This window comes from Sander lucioperca, chromosome 17 (genome assembly GCF_008315115.2).
Source record: "Sander lucioperca isolate FBNREF2018 chromosome 17, SLUC_FBN_1.2, whole genome shotgun sequence".
Classification (NCBI taxonomy): Eukaryota; Metazoa; Chordata; class Actinopteri; order Perciformes; family Percidae; genus Sander; species Sander lucioperca.
In genome coordinates this window covers 11,539,297-11,559,696 of record NC_050189.1, presented here as the reverse complement: position 1 = coordinate 11,559,696, position 20,400 = coordinate 11,539,297, and the positions used below count along the sequence as shown (strand labels likewise).

The window sequence follows — 20,400 nt, the reverse complement described above, 5'->3', positions numbered from 1 at the left end:
AAACGTCAGACACAATAAAAAGCAAATGTTTTAATTTTATTTGGTCTAATATGTGATTAGAGTTTTTAAATCATTACCTGGCATTCTTAGTACACATGTATGCTGCTAATTGTTGAATATTCACTTTTGTTCATTTTTTATGTTTCACGTGTACTCCTTTAAAAGATCTAACATCATACAACGTTTACTTTAAGCCTAAATAGAAAAAGTAATGTTTTTTTTTAATTTAACAAACATATTTGTGTGTTAAAAGAGTATCACAATCACCCAATTAAACACAAATAAACCTGCTGTTTCTCATCAGTCTGTGACGTTGATGTACATTTATATGAAAGGGGGCGGGGCTTCGGAACCCAAAAAAAGATAAACAAGCAGAAGGGACTTTCCGACGTTGACTGTGTGACGTTCAGAGGAGATATTTTGCATACAAAACGCAACAAGGAGAACCTGGTTTTAATCCTTTAAAGTAAGTAGCGGTTAATGCTCCTGTGTGTCTCTGTGTGTGAGGTCGGAGCAGCTGATCGCTGTGTGTTCTTTGTTAAGTGCGCACTAGCTGAGACGTCATGTTATTACAGGCCAGTCTGTTATGGTGAAGTGTGCAGCAGAGCTACTGTCTGGTACCAACGTTTTCTGCAAAAATATGAGCTCGAACGCATTGAAATGACTTGATCAAATAAATAACCTGACCGTTTTCAAATTTCACGAACTAATAAGAAATGTCCACGCATACTGCCTCTTGTTTTCCGTGTTTGTATGTAAACATTGAGGCGTTTTCACGCATGCGCAGACTGCTGTAGCTGTTGCATAAATACTTACTGCCATTTTTCTCCAGATGACACCAACGGTCCATTAAAATCCATTAGTGTGCTTCACTAAATGTTCTTTAGTCTTATTAAAAACTAACTCATGTTCTGGTGGAAGTAGAAGAAACAAAGGGGTTATTATTAAATAGCCTACATATAGGCTATTTAACGTTTGTTTCTCCTAAATAATAAATAAATAGGCTATTGTGAAATGATTTTGAAACATGTTTTCAACATCACACATTATTACAAGTCTGTGTAAGAATTAAAGAGAGGAAGTTCTGCTCTGCTTGTTTAGTCTTTCTTGTTTATTTGTATTTTAAAAAGTTTTTATTTTTGTAACATATAGAGTCCAGGGGACTATCGATGCAAAATATGAACATACTGCTACATATGACTGTATCTGGCTTTATTTATGATATCAACATCTATTAACAGAAAGTAGGTGTCAGTTGACTCACTTCCTTTTTAACTTATTGCTAAAACACTGAACTAGTAAAGGTCGTTTGACAAACTTGTAAGTAGTCGTTTATAATTTATGTTTAAACTTTAACATTTAATTGCTGTGCATATTGTAAATTGTTGTAAATGTTTCAGTGTGTTTGTCATCAACATATAGAGTCCAGGGGACTACAGATGAAAAATAGCCTTTTGGTTTATTCTGGCAGTTTTATAAATTTGCACTTTCTCCTTCTTAAATGAACTGAATTGAAGCAGACAGACACTGACACAGTCCAAGTGGCTGTATCAACTGCCTTTAGTTATGGTATCAAGATTAACACAAAGGAAATGTCAGTTGACTCTTACTTCCTTTTTTAACGGCCAATCAGAGACATCCCCATAGACTTATTGCTAAAACACTGAACAAAGAAGGTAGTAAAGGCTGTTTGACAAACTTGTAAGTAGTCGTTTACAATTTGTTTAAACTTTAACATATTGAATTGCTCTGCATATTGTAAATTGTTGTAAATGTTTGTCATATATATATATATAAATAAATAAATAATAGTTATCAGAAAACACATTTCTCTGATCCCTTATCAGACTCTAAATTTATTTATTGGCCAAGTCTGTTCTCTCTAAGGAATCAGACAGGTCAGCAAACAAGTCAAGTGGGGCTAGGGAATGGAGAGACCACTCGGGACAGGGAACAGGAAGGCCCCGGGACAGGGACAGAGAGGCCTCGGCAACAGGGAACAGAGAGGCCTCGGCAACAGGGAACAGAGAGGCCTCGGCAACAGGGGGCAGAGAGGCCTCGGCAACAGGGGGCAGAGAGGCCTCGGCAACAGGGGACTGGGAGCAGAATTGAAGGCAGAAACGTTCAGGCGGCCTGCGACGAAGGCAGAACCCTTCTGGCCACCGGCGACGAAGGCAGAATCTCTCTGGTGGCCGTACAGGATGTCGAGGGCACCGAGATGACTGGCGGCGAAGGCGAAGCCTCTCTGAGGGACGGCGACGAAGGCGAAACCCCTCTGGAGGGCGACAGTGAAAGCAGAATCCTTCTGGAGGCCGGCGGCGAAGGCGGAACCCCTCAGGAGGCCGTCTGCGGGGGCGAATCCCTTCTGAAGACCGGCGGCGAAGGCGAAGCCTCTCTGAAGGACGGCGACGAAGGCGAAACCCCTCTGGAGGGCGACAGCGAAAGCAGAATCCTTCTGGAGGCCGTCTGCGAGGGCGAATTCCTTCTGAAGACCGGCGGCGAAGGCGAATCCCCTCTGGTGGCCAGACAGGCTCAGCAGATGAAGGGGCAGCTGGGCTGGAGACAGGCGACGGGTCAGCTGGGCTGGGGACAGGCGACGGGTCAGCTGGGTCAGTGTCTGCCAACAAGGTAACAGGATCAGTAACAGACAACAAGACAACAGGGTCAGGAGTCGGCAACTCCGCCGACAGGGTAACAGGATCAGTAACAGACAACAAGACAACAGGGTCAGGAGTCGGCAACTCCGCCGACAGGGTAACTGGAGCATTAGTCGGCCGGACCACCGACAAAACACGGGGAGCAGGAGTCGGCCGAACCGCCGACAACACACGGGGAGCAGGAGTTGGCCTGCCCGCCGAGAGGACACGAGGGGCAGGAGTCGGCCTGACCGCCGACAGGACACGAGGGGCAGGAGTCGGCCTGACCGCCACAGGCAAAGTCTCATGGGGGCAGAACAAAGGCAAAGTCACTAGGGAGGTCTCTGGGACTCCAGAGACCAACAAAGTCTCAGGGGCAGTCTCTTGGACGCCGGAGACCGGCAAGGCCTCTGGCTTGCCCGTAGACGTGGACTCTGGGAGAGCTGTCGACATGGACTCTGGGAGAGCTGTCGACGTAGACTCTGGGAGAGTGGTCATCGAAGACTCTGGACGACTGGAAGACTCTAGCAGAGCGGTCATCGAAGAGTCTGGACGACTGGAAGACTCTAGCAGAGCGGTCATCGAAGAGTCTGGACGACTGGAAGACTCTAGCAGAGCGGTCATCAGAGACTCTAGACGACTGGAAGACTCTAGCAGAGCGGTCATCGGAGACTCTGGACGACTGGAGGACTCTAGCAGAGCGGTCATCGTAGATTCTTGAAGAGCGGTCATCGACGACTCTTGAAGACTGCACGTCAGCGGCGGTTCTGGGCGGCTGCACGTCAGCGGCGGTTCTGGGCGGCTGCACGTCAGCGGCGGTTCTGGGCGGCTGCACGTCAGCCGCGGTTCTGGGCGGCTGCACGTCAGCCGCGGTTCTGGAAGGCTGCACGTCAGCGGCGGTTCTGGAAGGCTGCGCAGTGCTGGGAAACTGGGCAGCTTGGGGACACTAGGAAACTCGGAAACATTAGGAAACTCAGGAACTCTAGGAAACTCGGGAACACTAGGAAGCTCGGGGAAGCTAGGAAGGCTGCTAGCAAGCCTGGGATCTGGGAGAGTGCTAACTAGCCTGGACTCAGGAGGGCTACTAGCTAGCCGGGGCTCAGAGAGGCTGCTAGCTAGCCTTGTTTCAGGGGGGTTGCTAGCTAGCCTGAATTTAGGGGGCCTGCTAGCTAGCCTGGGCTCAGGAAGGCTACTAGCTAGCCGGGACTCAAGAAAGTTGCTAGCTAGCCTGGATTCAGGGGGTTTGCTAGCTAGCCTGGATTTAGGAAGGTTACTAGCCAGCCGGGGCTCAGGGAGGTTGCCAGCTAGCTTGGATTCAGGGGGCCTGCTAGCTAGCCTGGAGTCAGGAGAGCTGCACGTCAGCCCGGAGTCAGGAGAGCTGCACGTCCACCCGGAATCAGGAGAGCTGCACGTCAACCCAGGGTCAGGAGAGCTGCACGCCAACCCCGAGTCAGGAGAGCTGCACGCCAACCCCGAGTCAGGAGAGCTACACGCCAGCCCGGAGTCAGGAGAGCTGCACGCCAACCCCGAGTCAGGAGAGCTGCACGCCAGCCCGGAGTCAGGAGAGCTGCACGCCAGCTCAGGAGAGCTGCACGTCAGCCCGGGGTCAGGAACAATGGTGAACTCGGACTCGGGAACACTGGTAGCCTCAGGAACAGTAACTCTGGTCCGCACGTACTCAGGACTGCTGGACAGCATGAGCTCACATCCGCTGGACAGCACCGGCTCAGGTCCGCTGCACAGTTCCGGCTCAGGTCCGCTGAACAGCACAGACTCAGGTCCGCTGAACAGCACGGGCTCAGGTCCGCTGAACAGTTCCGGCTCAGGTCCGCTGCACAGTTCCGGCTCAGGTCCGCTGCACAGTTCCGGCTCAGGTCCGCTGAACAGCACAGGCTCGGGTCCACTGCACAGCACAGGCTCGGGTCCACTGCACAGCACAGGCTCAGGTCCGCTGAACAGCACAGGCTCGGGTCCACTGCACAGCACGGGCTCAGGTCCGCTGAACAGCACGGGCTCAGGTCCGCTGCACAGTTCCGGCTCAGGTCCGCTGAACAGCACAGGCTCAGGTCCGCTGAACAGCACCGGCTCGGGTCCGCTGAACAGCACCGGCTCGGGTCCGCTGCACAGCACCGGCTCGGGTCCGCTGCACAGCTCCGGCTCAAGTCCGCTGAACAGTTCCGGCTCAGGTCCGCTGCACAGTTCTGGCTCAGGTACACAGGTCAGCTCAGGCTCAGAAACACAGGTCAGCTCTGGCTCAGGAACACAGGTCAGCTCTGGCTCAGGAACACAGGTCAGCTCTGGCTCAGGGACACAGGTCAGCTCTGGCTCAGGGACACAGGTCAGCTCAGGCTCAGGGACACAGGTCAGCTCAGGCTCAGAAACACAGGTCAGCTCAGGCTCAGAAACACAGGTCAGCTCTGGCTCAGGAACACAGGTCAGCTCAGGCTCAGAAACACAGGTCAGCTCTGGCTCAGAAACACAGGTCAGCTCAGGCTCAGGAACACAGGTCATCTGAGGCCCTGGAGGAAAAACAGGCCTGTTGACAGGGAGGCTGAATTCCCTCGCCGTAGCCTGCCAGCGCATATCCATGAGGTGCCTAGCAAAGGCAGGATCCTCCTCATGGAGCCCATGAAAAAATTTCAACAAAAATTCTCCCACTGAGTCCATGGGGTGAAAAAGAGGCACAAACTCCATAACTGCTGGGTCCATATATTGGTCGGATCGTACTATCAAGGCTTGTGCGAAGGCATGCAAGGTTAGGACCCAAATGCAGTTTAAAGAGTTTATTAAAAGATAAGCAAAAAACTTACTGGAGCAATAATCCAATATATCAGGAAAATCCACGACAGGGAATGCAGAACCAAAAAACAGACCGCACAGCAAAAAGGACGATCCGACAAGGGAAAACAGAGAGGCTAAATACACAAGGTAACGAGGGAACGAGAGGCAGGTGACACAACAGGTGGAACAAATCAAAAAAGGCGGGAAACAAACAAAGACAGGAAGAAAGCTAGACAAGACAAGGGAGACAAGACAGACTACAAAATAAAACAGGAAACAAGCACAATACAGAACAGAAACCGACTACAAAAATAATACACACCACAAAATACCAAAACCCTGACATCATAAGCTTTCACAAATCTTAAACTGGGTTTTTAAGAATCTTTAACCTCTTTAGGATAATTTTGTCCATATTTGATAAGTCTGGCTATAGTGGTTTTGGAACTGGACTTGGTCCAATGTGCATGATATACATATGAAAAAAAAACAAAGGAATGACTTCATCAGAAATGAAGCCAATAAACTCTGACATGACCGGGTAGTTTTCAAACTTTACTACTATAGGAAAACCCTTTAGTGGTTTTTAGTGTTTGTGAACATTGAGGAGCATTTCCTCTCATGCTCAGACCGCAGGAGGTTACCTGTGTGGTTTTGGGGGATTTCTAGTTAAACTGGGATACATAAAGTTGAAAAGTAAACGTTTTGTTCTAGATTAGACATCAACTTTTATTTCAAAATGCATTTCCCCTATCATCTTACATTAAACGTGTTAAAACTTTATATATAATGTATTATATGTATTATGGGTGTGCAAAAAAAAATCAATTCACATTCGAATCGCGATTCAAGCTCTACCGATTCATATTTTTTTATTAAAAAAAGTCCCCTTAAATAAATAAATAAATAAATAAATAGGCTATTGTGAAATTATTTATAACATGTTTTCAACATCACACATTATTACAAGTCTGTGTAAGAATTAAACAGAGAGGAAGTTCTGCTCTGCTTGTTTAGTCTTTCTTTCTTGTTTATTTGTATTTTAAAAAGTTTTTATTTTTGTAACATATAGAGTCCAGGGGACTACAGATGCAAAATATGAACATACTGCTACATATGACTGTATCTGCCTTTATTTATGATATCAACATCTATTAACAGAAAGTAGGTGTCAGTTGACTCACTTCCTTTTTAACTTATTGCTAAAACACTGAACTAGTAAAGGTCATTTGACAAACTTGTAAGTAGTCGTTTATAATTTATGTTTAAACTTTAACATTTAATTGCTGTGCATATTGTAAATTGTTGTAAATGTTTCAGTGTGTTTGTCATATATATATATATATCATAGTTAACAGAAAACACAGGACAGACTATAATACAGACATGCAGAAGAAGAAAAATCTGAAAACTGAGTGAGCACTAGAGTTACAAAAAGGTTTCGGAAAAATATGATCACAAAGGATGTGAAATGAAATAAAGGGAGATTTCACTTTTTTTTTCTTTTTTTTTCATATGCTACATTACATTTACTTAAGTACTGTTCCTAAGTACAGTTATTAGGGTTAGGTTACCTGAGGTTTTTCATGTTCTGCTTTTCCTGTTATGCTACTTTATACTTCCACGTCTCAGAAGGAAGCAATGCACTTTTTTTACTGCACTACATTTATCTGATATCTTCAGTTCCAGTATTAGTTTCTTTTTCAGATTTTACATAAAAACACATGATAATCTCACAAATTACACTGTTAAAGATTTATTAGAATACAACTATATCATATTAAATATTCCAGCTGTATAGTTGTGACCTGCTGCACGTTTCCAAGCTCATATTTAAGCTCTTACATAGTTTTTTTTACACTAAAAGCCAAATAAATGTAAACATTTAATTAATTTTCAGACCGTCTTTTCTTTTTTTTTTAATTATATTTTTTATTTTATTTTACATAAAGTGTGTAAAGATATTTCAAACATACATATCATTATTCATATTCCAGATCCTTCACACTAGGACACAGACAAAAAATTCCATAATCATAAACAAACTAAATAACACAAAACTACAAAACACACAAATCAAACAACATAATAAATGCACTATGTTAGGGATCGTAATCCCTAACATTAATGTAAAAATATATAAAATCAAAATCTCTATGAGACTGCCATACCTTCAAAAAGTCTGAGGTTCTGTCTTTACTATAATATATTCTGTCCAAAACAAAGTAGCTTGAGAGTTCATTCCACCAGTGGATTATTGCTGGGGGTTTGGACGCCTTCCATTTTAAAGCTATACATTTCCTAGCTGCCATCAAAGCAAGATCTATGTACATACTTTCATATATATTCCACTTGTCAGACATATTGGTTCCCAAAAGACATAAACGAGGTGAAAGAGGAACAGATACATTTAAACACTGAGATATCAACTTGGTAACAAATTTCCAAAATAACGAAAGTTGTTAACATGACCAAAGCATATGAAAAAAAGTATCTTTGTATTTCTTACAACGCCAACAAAGGAATGATATTTCACTGTTCATTTTATTTAATTTCTCTGGGGTATAATAGACCCTGTGCATTATCTTAAATAATGCTAATTTATGCCTTAAATTATAAGAGCATTTATGTACTTTCCTGCAAATAAAAGACCAATCTCCTTACTGTATTTCAATCTGAAGGTCTTGTTCCCACTTTTGTCTTAAATAGTATGTATTTACCCTTGAGCTTGTAGTAAGAACACTATAAATCTTTGAGATAAGTTTATCCTTATTTTGCTCCATATTGTTCAGTATAAAATCAATTTTTGATGGTTCAGGTTCTTGCAAAGAACCGTGCTCCAAGTTGACTACATGCCTTATTTGAAAATATCTAAACAAATGGGAAGAAGGAACTCCATATTTCTGCTGAAGCTCAATAAATGAAAGAAAAATTCAAACTTTCAAACAAATGTGAAATTTGTCTTATACCTTTATCATACCAAAGTTTAAAAGTATCATCCCCACAACAAGAAATACCTGGATTTCTCCAAATTGGGGAAAATGGGGAGAGAGTATTTTTATATCCTACCAATTTATGAGACCATTTCCAAATATGGAGGCTATTCAGTATAACAGGATTTCTAATGATTTTAACCACTTCTTTAAGATCCATATATGGTAAACATTCCAAGTTATATGGACCAATGTGCAAGGATTCTATTCTTTTCCATGAACATGTTGTATCTAAAAACCATGATTTTATCTGTTTGAGCTGAGATGACAAAAAATAGTAATAGAAATTGGGAAGCTTCAGGCCACCAGAGTCATATGATAAGTGCAAAACAGACACCCGGACACGTGGGGATTTGTTATTCCAAATAAAGGAAGAGATAAGAATTTGTAGTCTTTTAAAAAAATGTTGTGGTGGGGTAATCGGGAGATTTTGAAATAAATATAAAAATTTAGGCAAAACAGACATTTTAACTATATTTACTCTCCCCATAAGTGAAATGGGTAGTTGGCCAATTCTTTTTAACTCCTCTGATACTTTATTAATTACTGGAAGGTAATTCAAACAAAATGTATCTTCCATTCTTGTAGGGATGAACAAAACCAAGTATTTAATAAACTGTTTAGACCAATTCCAATTGAATTGATTCTTAAGAAAAGTACAATCAAAATTGGAAATTGGCATTATCTCAGTTTTATCCCAGCTAACTTTGTAGCCAGATAACTTTCCAAAGTTTTCAAACAATAATAACAAAAATGGAATTGAATTCACTGGGTCATGAATATACAACAAAATATCGTCTGCATACAAAGATATGAGGTGCTCCTCCATCCCAATTTCCACACCCTTGATATGATCATGAGCTCTAATTGATGCAGCTAAAGGTTCGATAACAATAGCGAACAATGCAGGTGACAGTGGGCAACCTGAAAGTACAAAGGGTTTAGAGTAGTTAGCGTTAGTTTTAACCACCGCCATAGGGGCACTGTACAAAATATGTATCCAATGACAGAACTTAAGACCAAAATTAAATCTACTGAGAACAGACTTAAGATAATCCCATTCAACCCTGTCGAATGCTTTCTCTGCATCGACAGAGTATTACATTTGGAGAATTGATATCGTTAGTATGAATAAGAATATCAAAGTACCTGCGTAAATTATCAAAAGAAGTACGACCAGGAACAAAACCTGTTTGATCTAAATGAATAAGACTAGGTAAAACTTTTTCAAGAAATCTGGCGGTGCTTACAGTAGTCTAAACTCGAGGGATGGTTGGATTACCTGCTCATAATAGATCATTGCCTCTTTAGCGTCAGTAAATGTCACCGTGGTCTCTTGATGAGTAACTATCAGCTTGCATGGATGCAGAAGGCCGTATTTCACTCTTGTTTCTCTCAATCAAACTTTTATGTCCTTAAATGCAGCTCTCTTCTTCAACAAGTCAGGGGAAAGATCGGGGAAGATATGTATTTTCTTCAGAACTTCAGATTTCCAGCTGCTTCCCCTGCAAGTTTCATAATGATACTTTTATTATTTTATTCGTTTCCCAGCTAAACAGCCGGGCAATCATTGTGTGTGCCTGGGATTGAGGACCGGTGCAGTGTGCAATATTCACACATGGCTGCGTCCCAAGTTTGTCCGCACCAAACATTTCCCTCAGAAAGTTGTTCATGAAGGCAGTCGGTTGTGCTTCTTCTGCGCCACTAGGGATCCCGATGATGCGAACATTAAATTTACGGCTGTGGTCTTCGATTTGTTGGATCTTTTCTCTCAATGAGATGTTTTCTACATGTAGATTGGCATATTTCTTCTCCATTTCAGTCAGCCGATGGTCATTATCTGTAACTGCTTCCTCTACCTCCCGCAGTTTGGAGGATGTGTCCTTTATGATTTCTTGTAAAGAGTCTAGTGATTGCTTTATCGGCTGCAATTTTATAGCAAATGCCAAACCAATCTCCTCTCGAATAACATCTCTTATAATCACGGTGAGCTCTGTGTGATCCTTGACTGAATGCATGGCAGAATTGCTCCTCAAATTATGGTCTTTCCCCAACATTAAGCGTTTAAATTGCAAAATGTTTAAAAACTTGCAATTCAGGACATTGTGTAGTCTTGATTAAAGAAATGGTCAAAAGTACAAACTTTTATCAGAGGACAGAGCGACCACAATGTGTTCACGTCATGCTGCCGGAACAGGAAGTGTGATCTTTTTCAGACCGTCTTTGATTATATCTTAGCCTGGTTGACACCAGACCCTTCTCAGTTGTAATTGAGAGTGGTTCTGGGGAAGCTTCATTCACAGCTCATTTCCAAAGGGGCGTCACCAACGGACGCCACTCAAATGCCTCTGAGTGCAATTGGATAGTCCTTCAACCAATCAGACCAACGATCCGGGTGACGTAGCAGCGACAGCGGCATCAACGGGTTGCTCCGCTTCGGTGGCCGTCATGTTTAATGTAAACCAAAAGCTGCTCGCCATCGCTGCGCTATCTTCATCGTGTAAAGCTCGCCTCAACGGTTGTGATTGGTGTAAAGCCCACCTCACCGGTTGTGATTGGTGCCTCGATTTGGAAAAATTGGAAATGGGCTTGAATGGACTCTTCGCCAGACGGACTGGCAGAGCTAATCTCAAATTTGCTGGAAGTTCGTCAGGGTTTTCAAAGGCTAATTATATCTGCCTGTTAGCGTGGAAAAGTAACATTGAAAATTAACAAATAAATGATTTCCATGCTGAAGTCCTTTACACAAGTCTTAAAAAGTGTTTTGACTTCCTGTAGTTGTGTTTCAGCTGCAGCAGTAGACATGGCTGAGAAGAGGAAGATGAGGAAGCGATCCACCTCTTCGTCTGAAGAGCCAATGAGGTAATGTCTACAGCCGATCATAAATGGACAGATGTGATGTCATAAACAAGAGAAAACACACTGTAAATAAAGTTGTATGGTGCAGAAGAACTACAAACACCTTTTTTAGTAAATCAATCTCTTCTCTTAAAAGTTCACAGACGAGTGAAGCTGAGACCGCAGCTCCCAGCGTTGTCTCTATGAAGAGTGATGCGTCCATGTACGAGCCGCTCAGATTTGGTGTTAACGAGTTAAAACGGTAATCCTAAACTTTGTGCACTATTAACTAGGGCTGCATGGATGAATGGATTAGTTGTTTGGTCTCTAAAATGTCAGAAAATTGTGAAAAATGTGGATCAGTATTTCCCCAAAGCCCAAGATGATCTCCTCAAATGTCTTGTTTTGTCCACAACTCAAAGATATTCAGTTTACTGTCACAGAGGAGAGAAGAGACTAGATCATGTTCACATTTAACAAGCTGGAATCAGAGAAGTTTGACTCAAACCGATTATCAAAATAGTTGCACGTTAATGTTAATTAATCTTTGCAGCTCTATTAATACACAATTTGTATGTTATAGATGTCTGTCCTGGTTGCTGAATGAGTCACTGAGATGCAAAGGTTAACATGAGTAAAACGATTTCTCTTTTTAGTTCACGGTCGAGGGGAGATGAGCCGACAGCTCCCAGTGGTGTCTCTATGAAGAGTGATGCGTCCATGTACGAGCCGCTCAGATTTGGTTATGAAAAGACACAGAGGTAATCAAATGGAATGTATTGTGTAAACAAAATACAGTATATTGCATCTAAAAACATACATAAAGGTTATTCAGTGATTCCTTCTGTTAAGCAGTTTTAAATTATATTTTAAATTACAGCAACTTAAAATTTAAAAAACATTCACAAAGTATAAACATAAACAGTAAAAAGTTTATTCCTACAAAACTCGGTAACAGCGAGATCGAGAAGTGGCTGATGATATGGCACTAGTGGTACAGCGTTAATGCTGATCCCGTGTGCTATACCGCTTGTATTCCACTGTCACATACCGTTTCCTAACGCCAGGCAGGGTTGTGTACCGGAACCCGGTTTCTAAACGACCGGTATCTACCAGTCCGAATGACAACGCAGATTTCAGTGCCTCATTTAAGTGCCACTTAAATGCCTGTGCTGCTCTCTGGTGCTCAGAAACGGACGTTACATGCATCAGAAGCACTGCTGCATGTGACGCTAGTTGACACATAACTAGTTAACATGACACTTGGCAGCCGGGAATTTTAGCCTAACGCTAGCTAGTTGCTGGCTTAAACACAGTTAGTATTCTGAAAGCTAAACAGTCTAACTTGTGACTGTATTTCACTGGAAAAGAGTCCAACACCAACAGACGTATAACAGTCTGCAGCTAAAATCACAGATGGGACTAGCTGCACTTTGAGACACCATGGTCACTGTCAGAGTCGGAGTTGTCGGAGAAACAACACTGAAGAGACTTAATGGTGCATTCAATTGCACCTCGTTAACTCATTGCGCATTCAATGTTGTTGTAAAGTTGTCTTCTAGCATCTAGTGGTTCTTCTTTTTGTTGTTTAACAGCAATTGACTGATGAAATAACTTATTGTTATTACATTTTAAATTAATCATTTAAATTTGACCATATGGACTTAGCAACAACCAAGCCATTCTTTCATGTCGCCAAATGTCGTTAGTTTACACACCGTTGAGGTACTGGCACCGTTTTAAAAGTATCAATTTGGCACAGGTATTGGAAAAAACTCAAACTATACCCAACCCTAACGCCAGGTGAGGCTTGAAAGTGGTAGGCCACTGTCAGTGTCAAACAGTAAGTAATTTCATATATCCTTGCAGATGTACCCAAAGTTAATATTAGAGCTAATCTTTGTTTACATGGCTAAAATGTATGGTCGCCACTTCTTGTTTATTCACAGATTATTTTTTCTGTACGCCCTCTGGTGTTTCCAAGAATACTGCAACGAACAATGTGTTGAGCATAAATGTCTCTGTGCATGCTCGTAAGTCGCACGCCATCTACGGCGGCCCGTGCATGTTGTCAAGCGCGAGTATACTCGACGCTTAAGGTGCGGGTCAGACGCTGAAGACATCCATGTCTCTCATGCACTGGATGTCCCTTCCCTTTCGTTAACTCCGCTATCTATTTCGCATGGGCACTGTTGCTGCATCTGGGATTTAGCACCATTCAGGACGGTTGTGATTGATTTAAAAAGTACAAACAATAGTCCAGGCTGACAAAGCGCTGTGAAATTACATGAGTAAAACAATTTCTCTTTTTAGTTCACAGTCGAGGGGAAATGAGCCGACAGCTCCCAGTGTTGTCTCTATGAAGAGTGATGCGTCCATGTACGAGCCGCTCAGATTTGGTGTTGAAAAGGCACAAAGGTAATTTAATTTTATGTATTCTATAAACTAAATATATTGCATCTAAACACATTAAGGTTAATCAAAGATGAATTCTGTAAAGCAGTTTGACGCAGAGAATGACTGAATGAATGTCGTAAATTACAGAAACTCAAAAATGTAAAAAAAGAAAAAATGATCACACACATGCTGGGGTCATCCAGGAAAGTTTGAAATTAATGAAAAAACTGACCCTTAAACTGAAAACGTGCAGATCTGTGGCCCCAAAACTGACCACTGACACACTTCTGGCAGGACTAACGTGTCAAGTTTTTATCACCTTACAGCGAGCAGACTGGGGAGCCGTCCAGCTGTCCGATGTGTATGGAGGCTTTGAGTGATCCAGTCCGTTTGACCTGTGGACACTGGTCATGCAAACAGTGTGTCAGCTCAGACAACCCCTGTGCAAAGTGTGGAAAGAAACACAGAAAAGATCCCAGACACCAGAAAGATACTGAGGAAGACACTAGTAAGTTTAAATACATTAGAGGTGTCATGATTTTAATTTTAAACTGAGCTTTAGATTGAGTCTATCGAAACCGAAAGCAGGTTCGGCGATTCCCCCATTATTTTTTCTCTCTGTCCACCTCCGTCTACTTGTTCACGTCTGAAGAAAAAAACAACAGACACAGCGTAGCTTAACGGCTGGCGGCATGCAGATGAAGATACAGGCTGTGTCTCATTCCACATACTTCCGTCAGTACACTGCTAATGTACACTGACTACTTACTGCTGTAGTGCCCACTTTCGATGGTTAGTATTGTCCCAAAATGAACGCTTGTGTTAAAACACTTACCGGAAATGACGAGCGGGATGAACATGACGAACGCGACACATGTGAACGTGATTTTCCAGCCCGCTTTCCTGTATGCAAATGAGGAGCGGCTGGCTCGGTTCGCCGCCTCTCAAAATCTGACGAAAATCTTTTAAACTAACCTTTGTCGATCTGAAATGAAGACAGATTCAGCAACGTTATGGCCTATTTCTCGCTTTAAATGTTTTCAGAAACACGTTTCGGTGAACTATTTTCGTAAAATACAAGATCGTATTCCGTCCGAGCTGCCATGACAGTCGGTTTGAAATTCTCAAGCAGCCAGACCCATGTGACGCGTTCATCCAATCAGCCAACCCGGTCTCACAGAAGTTCGTGTAAATGTCACGTTATTCTTAATCTATTGATACGTGTTCACGGAGACGTTTTTCTCGTTTTTTATGTGTAAATGTCACGTTATTTTCTCGGGGAAAGGACGCCGGGAGGCCGACACAATAACGGGATGGCGGAGGTTTAGGAAAAACCTTACGGGGAAAGGGTGCTTTAAACGCCGGGAGACGCCATCCCCGGGAAACAAAGCGCCACACCCGCTCGCCCGGGTCAAAGTCCCGTGTTGTTTGACCAATCCACCACCCCGACCAACCTCCCTACGCGTATTTTCGGCTTTTTATACTACTCCCTACCATTTTCGTGCTGTGGCCACGAAATATGCTTCCCATTGAAATACATTACTTCACATTTTCGTGCTGGCCACCACGTAAAAAATGACAAAAACGTCTCGAACGTCGTGAACACATATCAATAGATTAAAATAACGTCACATTTACACAAACTGTCGTGAGACCTGGCTGAATCAGCTGCAGGTCAAGGGCTCCCTTTGTAGTCAAGATGGTCGTTTAGTGCGAGTAGGGTCCATCGTTCCATGCTGAACTTTTTGACCGTTTTTAGGGGGTCACTTTCAGTGCACTGACTTTTTGCGTTATCTACACTATATACTTAAAACTAAGTGTTTGAAGTGTGCAAGTAGGCGGTTTGAGACACAGCCACAGGTTATTGTTACAAAAGAACTGGAAAATCCTCCTGCTTCTCTGAAGTCACCGTGTGGCAATATTTTGCCTTCCCCGTGAGTGAGTTATGGAAACAAACAAGGCAGGTAAAGCCTATGGGCTCTGACGCGACTCCATGGTGCATTCATGAGCACCTCGGTGAACTAATGATGTATTAATGTGAACCTCGTAAATTCTGAGAAACTTAAACTGTTGTTGGAAAGTATCCTTCTGCCATTTTGGGGATGTTATTGTGACATTGACGTCCCAGCTGAAAAAAAAAGATTTAAATCTGAAATAAACTTAAATTTGAATCGTGGATTTGGAGAATCATGACACCCTATTTTACATGAACTACTACTACAGTTAAAGCAAGTAAAAGATTAATACGTCATCATCACTGTTGAAATTTTGTAATTTGCAAGCATGCATGTGATTGTTACAGGGGGCAGCCATCTTTTGAATGCAAAGAAAAATCACAGAAAAGCAACGCAGAACAAATTTACTTGGACATCTGAAGGTTTGGGTGACCAAAAGAATCCCCTGAACACAATCTACACCACACTCTTCATCAACCCTGGAGAGAGTGAAGGGCCACATGAAGAACAATCGTTCAGACACTTCAAACGTACACTGAAAAAACAACAATCTGCAGAAAAATTAATCAACCTCAATGACATCTTCACACCGTCACCTGGCCAAGAGAAACCCCCCAGAACAGTCCTGACGAAGGGCGTTGCAGGAATTGGAAAATCATTTTCTGTGCAGAAATTCATTCTTGATTGGGCCGAGGAGAGAGCTAACCAGGACATTGATTTTGTTTTCAATCTTGCTTTCCGAGAGCTGAATCTGAGTACAGAAAACAAAAGCTTGATTGAGCTCCTGACTGATTATCATCCTGCGCTCCATGAGCTGAAAGATTCAGAAGATTTCGTCAAAGCCAGGGTTATCGTGATCCTGGACGGCCTGGATGAAAGCAGACTTCCACTGGACTTTGAGAACAAGCCGGTAACATCTGTCAGTGAAGTAACATCTGTTGGTAATCTCCTAGCAAACCTCATCCAGGGAAACCTTCTTCCTGATGCTAAACTGTGGATAACATCCCGTCCAGCAGCAGCCAATCAGATCCCTGCAGAGTTTGTTGACATGGTGACGGAGATACGAGGGTTCAGTGACCCACAAAAAGAAGAATACTTCAGGAGGAGATTCAGTAATGACTTGAGTCTTGCTGACAGGATCATTTCACACATTCACTCTTCACAGAGTCTCGACGTCATGTGCCAGATCCCGATCTTCTGCTGGATTTCTGCCGTATTATTTCAGGAGATCTTTGGGGGAGATGAGAAAGCTGAGACTCCCCAAACTCTCACAGAGATGATGGCACATTTCCTGTTTGCCCAGACAAAACGCAGAAGCAGAAAATATGAAAAGAAGACTGAGGAAAACAAAGAGAGACTTCTGCAGACACACAGAGAATTTCTTCTGAAACTCGGCAAGCTTGCATTTGTCCAGCTGCAGAAGAACAACCTCATCTTCTACGATGAAGACCTGGAAGACTGTGGCATTGACATACTAGAGGCATCCGTCTACTCTGGATTTTGCAGCACAGTTCTTAGGGAAGAAGAAGTCTTTTCCCAGAAAAAGATCTTCTTCTTTGTGCACCTGACCATACAGGAGTTCTTTGCTGCTCTTTTTGTCTATGACTGTTTCACAAACAAGAATACAAAAGAGCTCGGCAACTTCCTCGATCTGAAGGACAAAGAACATACCTTACTTGATCTTCTGAAGATGACCGTTGACAAAGTGTTGGAGAAAAAGAACGGCCATCTAGACTTCTTCTTGCGATTCCTCCTTGGCCTCATGGCAGAAACCAACCGGAGAGTCCTTCAGGGTCTGCTGACATCACCAGACCCAGGCCAAGATACCAACAAGAAAATCCTGACTCACCTCAAAGCCATCCGAAGAAAGGCCCTCTCTCCAGATAGTTGCATCAACCTCTTCCAGACCATGGTCGAGATGAGAGACCATAAAGTCAAAGATGAGATTCAGGAATATCTCAAACTGTCAGAGCGTTCAAAAACAGAGCTGACTCCACTGCACTGCTCTGCGCTGGCCTACATGCTGCAGGTATCGAAAGATGATCTGGATGTGATAGAATTGAAGAATTTCAACACATCAGATGAAGGCCGAAGGAGGCTGATACCAGCTGTGAGGACCAGCAGAAAGGCTATGTAAGTTTACCTTCTCTGTAATATGTAACAATCTGGTTGCACCTTTATTTCTATCACATTATAACCCTATTATCCACCCCTAGACTGGCAGACTGCAAAGTGACTGAAGAATGGGTCGAACATCTGGCCTTTGGTCTCAAGTTCCCCTACACAGCTCTGAGAGATCTGGATCTAAGCAACAATGACCTGAAAGACTCAGGAGTAAAGCTGCTCTGTGATGGACTGTCGAGTCAATGTTGCAGACTGAAGACACTAAGGTATTACCCTTAAATTCCACCACGTGCATCTGCCGGTGGCACTCAAGTAAATGCTTGTGATACACCAGCCGCAGCGCAGAAGCATCCCAATAGCGGCATTCCGCTCTGCTTCGCTATAAATACGTGCCCAGTCTATTTTTGATAGAGCTGTCGGGTGTTCGACAGGCCGGGCAGGGTGTGCAATGTCTGGAGCATCAGGTACATTTTCAAAATAAACACCTTTGATCAGTTTCGTTCATAACTAAACTAGATGGAAGAAACCAGGAAAATGCTCCGCTTTGATACACTCCCAGTGTGGTATAACGAATGTCCGTATACGAGACAAAGCCACAGCCTGAACGCGTCGCATTCGTGCCTGGTGGATTTCTGGGGTTAGATGTTTACATAGCAAAGTTAATTCTTTGCACAGTCTCTGACTGTTTCTCCTTCAGTCTGAACTGGGCCATGATGCATCCTGCCTCAGTACTTCCACCATCAAACTTTCGTGTAAAAAAATTTTCTCCACTCCATAAACTACACCCTGTGTTTTCTCAGTCTATCAGGTTGTCAGGTCACAGAGGAAGGATGTGATTATCTGGCCTCGGCTCTGAAGTCCAACCCTTCCCATCTGACAGAGCTGGACCTGAGCTACAACAATTTGGGAGAATCAGGAGAGAAGCTGCTCTCTGAGCTGAAGAATGATCCACAAAACCAGCTCACCGTACTCAAGTAATTACAATACCAGATTTACATATTTTCGGGTTGTATATTCGTCCGTCCTATTCTTGCTAACGTGATATCTAAGGAACTCCTGGGGGGGAAATCAAATTACTTTGCCATTTTTGTTGCAGTCAATATTGATCCACACATTCTTCACTCATCCATACTGTATACTCCACTCACCACTGATGCCAACACTTACTACACCTCATGTTTTTTGTAAATAGTTACCTTGTTCATAAAACGTTCACTGGCACTTTAATCTGGTCTCCCCTGTTTGTCACATGCTTTGGGCCGGTTAGTGCCAAGCAGGGGGCTCGTCTGGGATCGTCCAGTTTGTGACACTGCCACATCATAATGCTCTGCAAAAACTCTTTTCTGGACATTATTCAACACCATAACTCAGGAACAGAAGGGCAGACATTTGGTTGGATACTGAATTGGTCACTTATCTTGGGTGCACACCTTGAAATTCTGATAGGAAAGGTTTTGAGAGAAACACTGTCAGTTAAATGGTTGTTCTTTATCTGATTGTAATATTTCTTTACAGTGTTGAGCACGGTGGAAGTCAACGGATGAAACAGGGATTCAAGAAATGTAAGTTTCAATGTAAATCCTGGACATTTGTTGCATGTTTTGACCACAGTGATACATTGCAAACAAGTTATTTCAATGAATTGGTGACTGCTGAACTTTTTGCCTTTTTAAATTAGAAGAACGGGAATATTGACAATTCTTCCTGGAGGGAAGGCAACTTTCCTAAAGAATTTCTTTGTTATTTGCTTCTTTGTAGTGCTGCCCAGCTATATAATTACAGTCTATGCTCCTGAAACAAAGGGTTTCTTTACTTCCAGATGCCTGTGATCTCACTTGGGACCCCAACACAGCCCACAAGAACCTCCTTCTCTCTGATGGGAACAGAAAGGTGACCTGGGTGAAAGATGAGCAGCCATATCCCCCTCATCTGGAAAGGTTTGATCTCTGCCAGCAGGTGCTGTGTGAACAGGGTCTAGATGGGCGCTGCTACTGGGAGGTCGAGGTGGAGGAGCCCTTCAACATCGGGTTAACATACAGAAGCATTGGCAGGAAAGGGGATGGGAGCGATAGCAAGCTAGGGTGCAACGACAAGTCTTGGGGTCTGATATGCTCTGATGAAGGTTGTTTTGTTCAGCACAGCAACAAGAAAGAAGTAGTATGTTCTTTTTGCTCGCGCTCTAGTCGGGTGGGGGTGTATCTGGATTGGCCGGCTGGTACTCTGTCCTTCTACAGAGTCTCCTCTGACAGTCGGACCCGCCTCCATACCTTCAAAGAAAGGTTCATTGAGCCCCTCTATCCCGCTGTTGAATTTCACACTCATTCATCTGCATTTTTTGTCGGCTAAAGGCTCCGACACACCAACCCGACGACCAACCGTCGGCAGAAAAGGCAGTCGGACTGATCAGTCTCCACGAGTTGGTCAAAAAAGTGCCTCAGAACACAATGAAGCAACGCCGACTTGAGCGTACGTTCTGCGTGTGCGCGAGATGTAATACGTCTCCATAACAGCAGGCGGCGCTAATCTGTATTGTCGCCCAAAAAATGAAAACCGGCAGCAGATTGGACAGACGCGTCGGGTCTGGCTGCTCCCAGAAAACGGACCATAATGGCAGCAAGGAAATAGGCCGTGCAGTTGCTGAATCTGTCTTCATTTCAGATCGACAAAGGTCAATTT

General features: G+C 43.3%; 1 protein-coding gene and 1 long non-coding RNA gene across 3 annotated transcripts; one reads left to right on the top strand and one right to left on the bottom strand.

Annotated features, from left to right (window-relative positions):
• Positions 1 to 352: 352 nt before the first annotated feature.
• Positions 353 to 20,179, top strand: LOC116060403 (NLR family CARD domain-containing protein 3-like). Of its 2 annotated transcripts, XM_031313940.2 has the most exons (12): positions 353 to 466; positions 10,045 to 10,047; positions 11,189 to 11,272; positions 11,406 to 11,510; positions 11,905 to 12,009; positions 13,562 to 13,666; positions 13,972 to 14,153; positions 15,948 to 17,733; positions 17,817 to 17,990; positions 18,525 to 18,698; positions 19,240 to 19,286; positions 19,544 to 20,179. In XM_031313940.2, exons 3-12 carry the CDS (start codon positions 11,214 to 11,216, stop codon positions 20,068 to 20,070), a joined length of 3,264 nt encoding a protein of 1,087 aa, XP_031169800.1. In that variant the 5' UTR covers positions 353 to 466; positions 10,045 to 10,047; positions 11,189 to 11,213; the 3' UTR covers positions 20,071 to 20,179. The 2 variants fall into 2 exon arrangements, with proteins under 2 accessions (XP_031169800.1, XP_035849633.1); XM_035993740.1 differs by lacking the exon at positions 13,562 to 13,666.
• LOC118493544 lies at positions 1,240 to 7,125 on the bottom strand. The gene is made up of 3 exons (XR_004895495.1): positions 6,781 to 7,125; positions 5,909 to 5,918; positions 1,240 to 1,295 (listed from the first exon to the last, which is right to left on the bottom strand). It is a non-coding gene; the product is annotated as an uncharacterized LOC118493544 (long non-coding RNA).
• Positions 20,180 to 20,400: the final 221 nt, after the last annotated feature.

Excerpts from the sequence above, each read along its gene's own strand:
- LOC116060403 (XM_031313940.2), top strand. The coding sequence starts at position 11,214 with ATGGCTGAGAAGAGGAAGATGAGGAAGCGATCCACCTCTTCGTCTGAA. Across the intron at positions 11,273-11,405 it reads TCGTCTGAAGAGCCAATGAG|TTCACAGACGAGTGAAGCTG; the intron begins GTAATGTCTACA and ends TTCTCTTAAAAG. Across the intron at positions 18,699-19,239 it reads AACCAGCTCACCGTACTCAA|TGTTGAGCACGGTGGAAGTC; the intron begins GTAATTACAATA and ends ATTTCTTTACAG.